Source organism: Paroedura picta, chromosome 11, assembly GCF_049243985.1.
Source record: "Paroedura picta isolate Pp20150507F chromosome 11, Ppicta_v3.0, whole genome shotgun sequence".
NCBI lineage: Eukaryota > Metazoa > Chordata > Lepidosauria > Squamata > Gekkonidae > Paroedura > Paroedura picta.
The window spans coordinates 18,820,137-18,833,504 of record NC_135379.1 but is presented as its reverse complement, the minus strand read 5'-3'; the positions used below and the strand labels follow the sequence as shown (position 1 = coordinate 18,833,504).

Below are 13,368 nucleotides of genomic sequence, written 5' to 3'. Positions count from 1 at the left end.
GCTAGCAGCTGAGCAAAGTTGATCTTCTGGAGGGCTGAGTAGCACTTCATGGACAAAGTGGTCTCTTGGAATAAGGGACCGATCAGATGCAATTAAAATGGCAGCTGCCTGCATGTGGAACACTGCAACTGGAACTGAACACTGAAAGAATGTAAGCAAAACATTTGAAGCCATTTCCTGCCCTGCATTTTCAGAAGTAAAAAATTATCTTCTGAATTATTAACTACGTTTTCTTATGCCGCTCTATTGCACATTTCCTACATGGAACAATGCCACTGGCAATTTCCTAGCGAATACCACTGACCTATAAAAAGGAAATATTTGCTGCACAGCATCCTGCAGTGTGACTTTCCACTTAATTACGACAACCGGAAGTAAGTGTGACACAATGCGAAATGGCTGGTCTCCATAGCATTATACCCCACTGAGGTCTTTCCAAGCCCCAAATCCCAACCATTCCTGGCTCCACCCCCAAAATCTGTAGGAATTTTCCAGCCCAGAGCTGGTGACCCTACACCTACATGCATTACCTAAAACGCAGAACCCGATATAATTCAAAAGTCTATTTTTAATAATGTATATTTATTTTAAAAAACAAGATAATATAAAAAGTAGACTATATTAAAAAATCATTATACACTACCAAGTATAGAACATATTTTTGTTCAAAATCCACTTCCTTATACATTTATATTCAAACTGTTTCTCATTATAAGTTTGTCTCCTATTTATATAATGAATATTCCATCTTTCCTCAAATTTCAAAATGGATTTGTTTCTCAAGTAAGTTGGTAATTTCACCATTACTATATAAACTGAACTTGGACATGTCTAATTTCCATTTTGCTACATGGATGATTTTAGCCACTGTTGAATATATTCAAATATCTCCTCCAAAACATTTGGTAATTTATTAGACAATGCTCCTAATAACATATTCTTAGCTTTTAAATATATATTTTGATATATTCTGCCTTTTCCCATGCTTTTTTACAAGTCCACCAACTATGGTAAAAGGTTTGGTATATATCCTGACATTCCAGCTCTTTTCCTTGTAATTTTGATCTCAATATCTATCCTTTTTGCCACCTGAAAAACATTTTATATCAATTTCCTCTTGCCTGACTGGCTCTGAACTTAATTTATTTTTCCATTATTGTTCCCACTGATGCATAGGCATTTGCTCTCTAAAAATCCATATCCACTTAATCATACAGTTTTTTGCTTCCTTTTCTGTTTCTAACTGAAGAAATTATTTACATATCCATCATAATAAATTATCTTTTTGTTTTGCAATCAGCTGCTTGAACTCAGTCATCTCTCTTAAAGCTCCAACTTCCATGTTGATAATCCTCTTTAGTCTTCAAACTGATTAGTAATATAGTAGCCACTGAATGTTGATTCCTTTGTCTCTAGTATCTTGCCAGAACTTAAGTTTCCCTTGACCATATACTATATTGCCATTCGTCAAAAAAACCAATTTTATTTCTCAGATCCTGATCCTGATAAGCTTCTGAGAATTTTGAGGACTCAATATGTTCCGACTTGTAAACCATATTCTCAAAAGTCCATCTTTAATTATATGACTCCTTTCTTGTGTTATAATGTTTTATAATTCTTCTTTAATATTTCAGTTTTGTTCAGTCACATTAATCCACAGATGTTTAATAGAATAGGTGCCTACTGAACAAAGTCTATTTTTAATTTAATAACATGGGCATTACGCATGATTTGACAGACCAACAATCATTAATGCAGGACAGAACAAGTAGTTAAGGCTCCCTGGGCTTCCACATGTCATATGCAAAAGTCAAGTGCTGCTCAGAAAAGTATTTCATTGTGTGAAAGCAGCAGGTGCTGTCGATGCACATCAACGCAAAGCATTCGTGAAGAACTGGCTAATCTCCAGTTGTGTGAGATATTTTTCATGTTGCTCAGTGGGAGGATGCGGAAAGGATGCCTGGATGTCTGAGAGCTCCCATCTGCTTGTACAGCCTTTGCCCCCACTGGTTGCTTTAAAACAGTGCCTCCCTGCCTGTGCCCCCAAAAGAGCTCTGCGCTCCACCGCCACCAACCAGCTAATGGTCCCTGGCCCTAAAGAAGTCCGCCTGGTCTCGACCAGGGCCAGAGTATTCTCTGTCCTGGCCCCCACCTGGTGGAATGAGCTCCCAGAAGAGATCAGGGCCCTGACGGAGCTTAAACAGTTCCGCAGGGCCTGCAAAAAGCAGCACTTCCACCAGACATTTGGTTGAGACCAGGCACAACCAACAGCAAATGAAGGGCCCCCGCTCTCCCCCCTTCGTCCCAGAATTCCACCAGAGCGCTCTGGACCTGTTGTGCCATTGCACTGTTGCATTGTTGTACTGTTATATTATATTGTTATACTGTTACAACCACTGTTATTAATTATTGTATGATTATTAACGAAGACTGTTTCATGTATTATTCATAAGTTCAATGTAAACCACCCTGAGCCTCCGGGGAGGGCTGTATATAAAGATAATAAACAAATTAAAATAAATAAATAAAAGATTGGGTCGGAGAGGCTGTAACTATCTCCCTGAGAGAGGGGGTGGTGGCCCCTTGCCTTGAAGCAGGAAGTAGAGTGTCCAATTCCTCAGAAAACATACTCTGGGCCCAGAAGAGTTGCGTAACTAGTGCCTGATCTCAAACGTACCATTCTGGCGTAAGGTGATAGAACTATTGGTAGCTGAGAAACTTCAGGGATTCCTGGATGAAGCAGACCACTTGAATCCATTGCAGTCTAGTTTCAGGCATGGTTATAGGACTGAAACTGCCTTGGTCCCCTGATGAATGATCTGAGCCAGGAGATGGACAGGGAGATTGAGACCCTGTTCATTCTCCTGGAGCTCACAGCAGCCTTTGATATCCATCTGCCCCACAGCTTTCAAATAAACCTGAAAGACTACGTGTGAGGACCATCAGCCAGTGTGTGCCACAGCAGGCCACCACATATACAGCCCATTTCCACCTGCAGTGACTAGAGACCACCGGCCTAGGGAATTTCTCAACCTTCCCCGGCACAAAATGGAAGTCAAGCTGCTCTTTTCCCTCTGGTCCTTCCCTGTCCCTTCTCCATCTCAAGGTCCTGATTGGCTACTGCTGGCTTTCTTTCCAAACCACCAAAGTACAGATATGGGAAAGGAGACAGACCCGATTCTCCCTGTTCTGCAATTATGCCAGGCAGTGGCTATTTGCACATATTAATTTACTGAATTAGTTTGAGTGGTCGGGAACAATTATACATTGCTTCAGTGAATGTGTGTTCCCACACCTTCATTTGCCATTGGATGGAGATCAGAGGGCATCTGCAGGGGAGAAGGGACCGGTGTGCAAGAGGAAATGCTACGGCCTCTGTTGTTTCTCCTCCTCCAGTGGCATCCTACCATTATCTTGCCGCTGCCCCCACCCGCCCCACTAGAGATACTTCCAGGTCTTGCATAACAATTCCAGACAAGTAGCTTTGTTTATTCCAGCAACAATAAACAGAAGTCTTGTAACTAAAGCCTACTGGTAACCAAAGACTAAGCCTATTTTTATTGTAACATACACTTCCATGGAAGCATTTCCATGTATTGGGCTCTTGCTACACAGACATGCAGTATTTTAAGTTATGAAGGGAAAAAACCTGTAAACAGCTAAAGTTGCCAAATTCATCTTGCGAAATTCCTGGAGAGTTCTAGACACTGCCCGAGTTTGGGAAGTCCACCCTCTGAAACAGGGGAACTGGTCTATGTAGTTTAGAAATCAGTTTAAGTCCGGATCCTACCTGGAAGTTGGTACCCCTAGGACATGAAATGTAAGCTATGCAAGCAAGTCTTGGAGTGAGGCTGGAGGGAAATAGGGAAAGGCAGGGGCGGTGGGACTGGCAGTTTTCAGTTTGACAGTTCTTCCTACAAATCAGGGGTAGAAGAAGAGAAGAAGAAGAGTTGGTTCTTATATGCCGCTTTTCCCTACCCGAAGGAGGCTCAAAGCGGCTTACAGTCGCCTTCCCATTCCTCTCCCCACAACAGACACCCTGTGGGGTGGGTGAGGCTGAGAGAGCACTGATATCACTGCCCGGTCAGAACAGTTTTATCAGTGCCGTGGCGAGCCCAAGGTCACCCAGCTGGTTGCATGTGGGGGAGCGCAGAATCAAACCTGGCATGCCAGATTACAAGTCCGCACTCCTAACCACTACACCAAACTGGTAGTCAAACTGTGGCCCTTCAGATGTCCATGGACTACAATTCCCATGAGCTGGCAGGGGCTCATGGGAATTGTAGTCCATGGACATCTGGAGGTCCGTAGTTTGACTACCCCTGTTACAAATGATCTGCCATTCACATATCAGTGTTGTTTGCTTTAGAAGGGGATTTTTAAAAAATCTGTGTATGTCTTGAAGCCGGTAAAGAGCTTTGAACTGTAAACTACATGATATGTAGAATCAGCTGCTATATACCACTGTTATAGTTTTTGCCAATAAGTGAATGTGGTTAACTATTTAGGATAAAATATCGAACAACTGGTGTGTGTGTATGTATGTGTGTGTGTATATATAAATACACCAGTTATAGGATAAAATCAACCGGTGGATTTGGTGATGTTCTCACAGTGGGTACACAACCAACCCCACTAACTGTGAAACTCATGGGTACCATGAACCCATCTTTGTGATTTATAAAATCTAGATTAAGTTCCTTCCTTGCATGATCACAAACGTTCCTGCCTCATGATATCATTAGACCGCGTTGCAGTTCTGCAACTGAAAAGGATTATCTTTATTTGCAAACACAGACCCAATTGAACACAGACATGCAAATCGGAGCACCAACAGCTGGGTTGTTTAGAAATAGCGCTGAACAACAAACTCCATTTCATGACTTGTGTATCGTGGTTAAAAACAATGGTGACAGGAAGGACAAGTTATTTAAATATATGGCATAACCCTTTCTGTTATCCTACTGTCTGTGTTATGATGGACTTATCCTGGAAGGATGAAATGATCACACAGCTAGGTAGCTGCACATCACTGCAGTGCAGGAATTCTGGCCAATATCAGATTCATTAACAGAATCTTCAAACAAAACAATGCAAAGAGACCCTGTTATCTGTATCTGCAACTGATCCTTAGTGTAGTTGATCAGCTTGGTGTAGTTGTTAGGGTGACCTTAAGCTTGCCACAGCACTAATAAAGCTGTTCTTACCAAGCAGTAATATCAGGGCTTTGTCAGCCTCACTTCCCTCATAGGGTGTCTGTTGTGGGGAGAGGAAAGGGAAGGAGATTGTAAGCCACTTTGAGACTACTTCGGTAGAGAAAAGCGGCATATAAGAACCAACTCTTCTTCAGTAATATCAGGGCTCTCTCAGCCTCACCTACACGGTGTCTGTTGTGGGGAGAGGAAAGGGAAGGCGAATGTAAGCCACTTTGGGACTCCTTTGGGTAGAGAAAAGCAGCATATAAGAACCAACTCTTCTACTTATACCCCGCTTTCTCCCCAGTGGGGATCCAAAGCAGTTTCCAACTCTGTTCTCTCCACCATTTTATTTTCACAACATTCCTTTGTGAGGTTGGGTAGACTGACAGACTGACTGGCCCAAGGTTGCCCGGTGAATGTCCATGACAGAGATTTCCCAGATCCTAGTCTGTCACTCTAACCACTATACTGTGCTGGCTCTCATCTCCTAGTAGCACTTCATAGCTCACAAAATATATCCATAACCAAAGAGAGAAAAAGCCGGTTTCTTGCTTATGTGCTTGTTTGCTATTCATCAAGGAAGCATTTTCACACTGTTCAGGTAAAGCAATATGAAGATTACATTATAGCTAATGCTTCATCTCTGAAGTTTCTCCTCTTTCTATCTATATAGTCTTCCTTGGGCACATTCTGCACTGGAGGGTTTACCGTATACAAAACCATATGGAAAAGAACTGAAGCGTTTACCATATAAAAGAAATTAAAGAAGCAACTTTGGAGGTGGTATACATTTGCATCTGGTATGCAGAACTGGCTTTAATTGCACAAGCCGTACCACCACTTCACCTACAGAGCACAACGCTGGGATGGGCTCCAATTTTCTTCCTTCCTGGCACATTCTGTGCTTGCTGATGCATCTCCCTCTCCCTGGATAACATCAATTAATGCCCCAGAGCTAATTTCCATCATCGTACCCTGAAGTTCTACCAAATACATAACTGAAAAGAAAGTTCACACCCCTTTGATCTCAGCTTCTCTACTAAATCCCTATTGCAGACTGTTCAAAAGCAGCTGTTTGCAGTAAAATTAGCACAGTCCTTATTTGCTACTAAAATAATTTGATCTCCACTAAAAAAATAAGCTCTTCAATCAATCCTGAGCATAATTCTTCAGTGATTCCCAACAGCATCTTAGTGGCCGAACCTCTGCCCCAAGCCTCCCAAGTCCACAAGTGTCTTATCAGGGTGGGAAAAGGGGAACAATCTTTGCATCTCTGGAGGCTGTAAATTAGCTTAAAGGTAAAGGTAAAGGTATCCCCTGTGCAAGCACCGGGTCATGTCTGACCCTCGGGGTGACGCCCTCCAGCGTTTTCATGGCAGACTCAATACGGGGTGGTTTGCCAGTGCCTTCCCCAGTCATTACCGCTTACCCCCCCAGCAAGCTGGGTACTCATTTTACCGACCTCGGAAGGATGGAAGGCTGAGTCAACCTTGAGCCGGCTGCTGGGATCGAACTCCCAACCTCATGGGCAGACAGCTTCAGACAGCATATCACTGCCTTACCACTCTGCGCCACAAGAGGCTCGTAAATTAGCTTAAGGGCATTAAATACCATGGAAATATTTTTTGCTTTAGGATGGTTTGGGCTGATCCTGCGTTGAGCAGGGGGTTGGACTAGATGGCCTGTATGGCCCCTTCCAACTCTATGATTCTATGATTCTAGATGTGTTATGCTAGAACATATTTTCACAACTTTGAGTTTACCTGCTGAAATTAGAATTTTTTACAGGGGTGAGCAAAAAGTCGACCCAAATCAACATGTTTTTTTCTGCAGTTTATTCAAGCGCTGGATAGCCATTATTGCTCAGACAGAGTTATGAAAGATAACCACAAAGACCAAGTTCTTACTTTAACTTCCACCATCTTTCCTCCATACTCCATATGTCTTTCAATGTAGTCTGACGATAGTAAATCACTGCAAAAGATAGAAAAGACGAAGTATGAATATGTGAAGTGACAGTCAATGAGCGAATGCTTTTTGAAAAGCCTATAAATCAACAATGCATATTTCCTCAGTACATGCAGACTAAATCCAAAGGTGTATCTCCCACTCACAGAAGTTCTTCTGCAGATGGGACAGTTCTACAATCAGAAGGAAAACTTTGAATCCAGTCTCACTGTCAGGATCCAGTGCACAAAATACAGCATTTGTCTACTCTTTCAGCTAAAGTGAAAGTTTTATTTTTAAAAGCAGACTCACAATGCCTAAGAGGAAAAGAAAATGATTGTTGGATTTCAGGGAGAATTTGGGTAAAGAGAATTCTTAATAACCGTAGAGCAGAGCAGACTGACAATTCAGCTCCCACTATCCAAGGTGCCTCAAACTCTGAAGCTTCCAGGGGCACGTTTAGCCCATCCTAAAGCTCTTTGGACTCCCTTGTTTTGTTTTTTAAGCAGATGTTTTGCTTTAAAAAAACGGGCAAAAAGCCTGCTGCTGGTGAGATGGGTGAAGGGGGAAAATGTTTCCAGATGTGGGCAGGGAGGTGCAAAGAAATCCATACCTTGTTTTCCATATCAAGAGCAATCTTGCTTTTGCTGTAATGTTTCCAGAAACATCACATCAAAGCAGGTTTCAGAAACACTGGAACAAAGGATAATGAAAGGGGAAGGATGTCATGGGAATATTTTTAAAAACACTGTTTTTGAGTGCAGTGATGGAGCTAATCGTCCGTGCAAAAACAGCATAGGATTGATTTCAAGAAACACAACAGCAGGTGAAAATGGGGTTAATGCAGGCAAAGGAAAATGAGTGGACATAGGGTTTTAATAACTTTTTTAAAATTTCATAACCCGCTCTAAAGGGGACAAGCGTTACCCAATCATTGCCAGTCTTCAAGGGGAGGGGGGAGAGAATTTTTCATTAATGCATAAATTTGTTTTTCTAAGAGAAGGAACCGTTTCTCCAAGGTGTCAGAACTAACTGAAATAATGAGATGCTATCTAAAATGAATAGATGACAGAAGAATGGTTCCAATTAACCGATAAAGATCAACATCATAATAACAGAAAGCTAATTCCATTTTCCCCCACCATCTGTCCCTAAACTTTATTCTGAGGATCAGGAATGCAGCATACAAGGGGGTGTTGCAGAAAAGATGAAGAGCCAGATAAAATCACCTTCCGCTCCTAATGAGTCATGAGCATGAGGAGGAGAACCAGGCCATTTTTTCCTACGGCATTTAACGGAAATCCCAAATATTTGGAAATTCTGAATTTTTAAATTCTGAATCTGACAGGTCACAATTAGGGCTACCAGCCCAAGTTAAAGTTACTGCCCATGTTGAACAATGTTTCTGTTGAAATATTCTAGTTGATATATATGGTATATATTATGGTATATGGTATATATTATGACTGTTATATTTGGTATATGATGTTTTATGTAAACCACCCAGAGCCGTATGGAAAGGCGGTATAAAAATCTAAATAAACAAACAAACAAACAAGAAAGGTGGGAGAGTTTGGAGTTGAGACCTGGCCTCCCCAGGGTTGCAAAGTCAGTTCTGGAACAAACTATAGAATTTGTCATAGAATTTCTGGTGAATGACAGAATGTCCCCCTGGCACACTGACATCACTCCTTGTTCATTCTGATTCCTCCCCATTTCCTCCCCCCACTCCACCCCAGCAAGAAGTAGCACTGCACCACCAGCCGTTCCCCCACCAAAGTGGGAGACCTGGTATACCTAGTCACAATCACATTCCATCTGAATTCTGGGCTTGGGGATTATGTTTTACTTTCATTTCCCAGCATCTGGTGAGATTCCAAGCATCCAAAATTATGACAAAGAACTAAAATGATAAGACATGGACTTGGGCATTTTCAGAATATAGCATTATGACCCATTATGCATGTGCTGGAATACCTGAGCTGGCAGCAACAGGGCTTCAGGGGAAATACCCAATTATGCTCAACGTCACCACCAGTGCCGCCAAGCCCAGGCCCTCGGAAGACACGCGTTAAGGAAACATGGATTCATCCGCATTCCTGCGTCTCCTGAGGGTGCAGGCGAAAGCTAGGTTGGGCTAGCCCTGTGCATAATTGGAGGAGCCAGGCCCCATGCCCCTGATCCCACCGCCGCTGCCACTTCGAAACACTTCCGGCGCTTCCGGCCCCATGTAGTGTGTGCGGGGCCATTGCACCGGGGCAGCCATTGTGCACCAGGGGAGCTCCTCCCCCGTGCGTACACAGGGCAGGGCTTTTTGCCCCACCACAATGGCACGGTGGCAGCCAAGCGTAGCTGCCGCTGTGCATAATAGGTCTATGTGAGGAATTCCAAATATTTCTGAATCTCTTATTGCAATCCCTACCAGCCTGTTGTGCAAGGCTCCTTTCATGATTGGAAGTGTTATGTAATAAATAACAATAACAATAACAACAATAAATATAATAAAAGGAAGAGGTGGTGGCTGGTTGGTTGTCACTCCAGAACTCTGTACCTGGTTATATTCCTGATCAATCTACATCCTAGGTTCAATTATTGAGACAATGAACTTATGGACTCTTGCTGTTATGGACATGGTAATCTTGGTTCTTGCCCACAGACATTGATACAGCTACTCCATTACAACATTGTTGAAACATCTAGCCAGCCACTGAGATAAGCGTCTTGGAAAAAGAAGCAGAGTACTTTGTGCATTAGTTTTGTACTTCACAGAGAAACACACATGACCTCGGATTCTTCCAGTGAAATAGTTAAAACTCCATCCAGAACATCACTGTTTCCGCGTTCTTGTTAAAAACCATATGGAGAGGGAAAGCAGCGCTGCTGTACTTTGAAACGGTTATATATACACATGCAAAATGGCATGCACTGGCAGGGGCTCATGGGAATTGTAGTCCATGGACATCTGGAGAGCCACAGTTTTGCCACCCCTGCTCTAAGATCTTCAAAATATAAAAACCCTGCGAAATACAGTGAATCCCAACTCAAACTCTGACAGACTTAAACAGAACGAATTATCATTCCTTAATCCCACACAATTATGTATCTGCAAGGTGCACTAGAAACCCTAATAGGTGAGTGTTCAGAAATAAGTACAAACAATAATTCACAGCAGAGCTTTGTGTACCTGACGTATCAGCATACAATGTCAATCCACACAGAAAGATAGTGGGGGAGTGTTGGCCCCCTTTCCTTACACATCCATCACAAATGGGTACCACATGTACAAGCTTTATGAGCATGAGTATAGTTCTCATATGAGCCTCTTGTGGCGCAGGGTGGTAAGGCAGACGACATGCTGTCTGAAGATTTGTCCATGAGGCTGGGAGTTCGATCCCAGCAGCCGGTTCAAGGTTGACTCAGCCTTCCATCCTTCCGAGGTTGGTAAATGAGTACCCAGCTTGCTGCTGGGGGTAAACGGTAATGACTGGGGAAGGCACTGGCAAACCACCCCGTATTGAGTCTGACAAGAAAACGCTAGAGGGCGTCACCTCAAGGATCAGACATGACCCGGTGCTTGCACAGGGGATACCTTTACCTTTATAGTTCTCATATTCAAGAACATTTGAAGAACAGCACTCCAGTTACGGGAATGAGGCCTTTGTGCTTACTGATTGTACTGGCACTATGCCAGTGTCTGGCAAACCATGTAGGAGGGGCAGGGGCAGCAGCCATAAGCAGCGGAAGGGCCAAAGTGCTTCTGCAACATGCCTTGACACTAAACATTGATGTATCATGTGCAGGGCTCCTTTGGTGAAATCAGATATGGGGCCCAAGATAGATAGGAAAAGAACATTTTCTCAAGGAACATGGGGCCTTACCGTTAATTATATGGGTTTTTTGGGGGGGAGGGGCGGGTTGCATGACTCAGTACACTGTGTGATGGGATGGGACTGTAAGGGAAGAGCCACTCTGCATATTTACACAGAACTCTGCAAACCATCAGTCCATCAACATCAGCACTGTGTACTATAACTTGCAGCCAAGAGGGAAAAAATTATTCTTGAGGTCTGATCACTAACATCTTCACAATGGTCTCGCCAGAAGATAAACAAAACAAAAAAAAAACATGCATAATCATTCACTTCAACGGATAATCAATAGAACACTAATTGCCTAATGATAGAATTAGGTATGAAGAAGTTGGGGCAATCCTAATTATTTGACCACAGACTCCAGAACCTGACCACAAGATCTAGGCAGGGGTAGTCAAACTGCGGCCCTCCAGATGTCCAGCATTCGCTGGCAGGGGACTCATGGGAATTGTAGTCCATGAGCAGTATGACTACCCCTGATCTAGAGCATATCCATCATCATTAACATTACAGCGACACATCCCAGCTAAGGTAACATTGTCCAAATGAGGCAGAACAAGGAGATGTTCTGTCTTTGTAGATGTGTGCCACATTCTCCATGAAAATGCTCCGGGTCAATAACAAATCATGTAGCCAATAATAACCATAATCAGAACAAGTAACAACATGACAAAAATTCTCGAAATGCACACAAAAAACAAGAACTGATCATTAACCATTTATTCATGAACAGTGTGCCACACTAAGGCATTCGTCTGTAAACAAAGGGATTGCAAGGAGAAGCGGCATCTTCATCAGAATCTGATTAAATATATATAAGATGTTGTCTGCAGGGATCTTGCCTGCTAGATTTTTTTATGGGAAATGGAATGCTTGATTAAGAGCTGCATAGAACCACGTTGCAGTTCAACTTCCAACCTGAAGTTGTCTTCACAGGCCAAAGACAAATCTCGAGCAAGGCTGCCCTTCCATCTCCTGGCAAGAAGAGGTTGGCTCGTTCAGAGATGTCCTTACAAATTTTAAACCATAGCTATGTTGTTACTATTCATATTCTCCACTCGATGTTATCAGAAAGCACTCATACAACAGTTACTGCTCACCCTTTACCTATATGCATCGACTAGTAATTTCCATTTCATTGTATCCGAAGAAGCGTGCATGCACACAAAAGCTCATACCTCGAATAAAACTTTTTTGGTCTTAAAAGTGCCACTGGACTAAAAATTTGTTCTGCTACTTTTTAATGGTGTGTCAATCAGTCCAATGCTTGGACAGTTTATTGATGAAAGCAATGACCTGTGTAATTATGCTGGTACATTTTTGTTTAAGTATGCGGAATAAGAAGATGTCAAAATAAAAAGGAACGATCACATTTCTGTGATTCAACTAAAACTGATTAACTCAGCGCATCGCTGATATATACTTCTAAAGCTGTGCGAAAGATGTTTTTATTTAAATAAACCAACTGAATAGCGCAAATTCTGTAGCATTTCCACTGTTCACAACAGTCTAGCTATTTAAATATTTCAAAGGCTCCTTTTTCTGTGCAACTGCATTTTCAACACTACAACCATCTGAAATCTCCCTCGATGCTGTTAAAATATTGATGTTGCTATAAAAAGCCATTCCGATGTACTATGTGCTATTTATAGATTTTTAAAGGACTAAATAAGGATTCAATGGCCCTGGATTGTTTTGTAGCTGACAGTAACAATACATATCAGGTTTGGAACCAAACTCCCACAAATAATTTCTAAGCAATAGCAAATTTAACCAAGTCTGTAACATAGTTTTAAAAATTGCACATCTTTGTTCCAATCAAATTTGGCAAATATATTTTTCACTCATAATATATTTTTGACTACAATGATATCAGCAAAATATGCATGATTTTTGCACTGTTCTCCTCACCTTCTGCTCCAAAAAGCTGCGAAAACCCCCTTTCATGAACATTAGGCTGAAAATGAGTGATTAGCCCAAAGTCACTAATTTACGCCTGACTGAAGATTTGAATCCATGATGTAATCTGCATGGGGCTTTTTACCCACTCCCAGATCAACTAAATCCCTGCAGTCTACACTGAATTCAATTTCCATTTTAATTTTGGGTGCTTTAAATTTTCCCTCTGCAACATGCATGATTGATTCGTGGTGACCCTACCTTTCTCCCATGATATCCTGGAGTAGATATAAGCCTTGATATTTCAAAAACCACCATGAGTAAATGTGGGCTCCAGAAGCCCTAACTTCTTTCAGCAGAGATTTGCCTCTTGTTATTTTACACTCCTCTGCTGTCTCCAATCCTCTCCCCTCTGCCCCGTTCAAGAAAAGAGACTCCTGCTGCAATTGGCA

General features: G+C 42.3%; 1 protein-coding gene across 9 annotated transcripts in view; it reads right to left on the bottom strand.

Moving 5' to 3' along the window:
* The window catches only part of ADAM22 (ADAM metallopeptidase domain 22), a 115,555-nt gene that overhangs the window by 68,391 nt on the left and 33,796 nt on the right, over window positions 1-13,368 (bottom strand). For all 9 annotated transcript variants that reach the window (XM_077304183.1, XM_077304178.1, XM_077304176.1 and 6 more), the window contains one exon: window positions 7,106-7,172. In XM_077304183.1, the coding sequence (XP_077160298.1) occupies window positions 7,106-7,172 (67 nt within the window). The remainder of the gene's footprint in view (window positions 1-7,105; window positions 7,173-13,368) is intronic.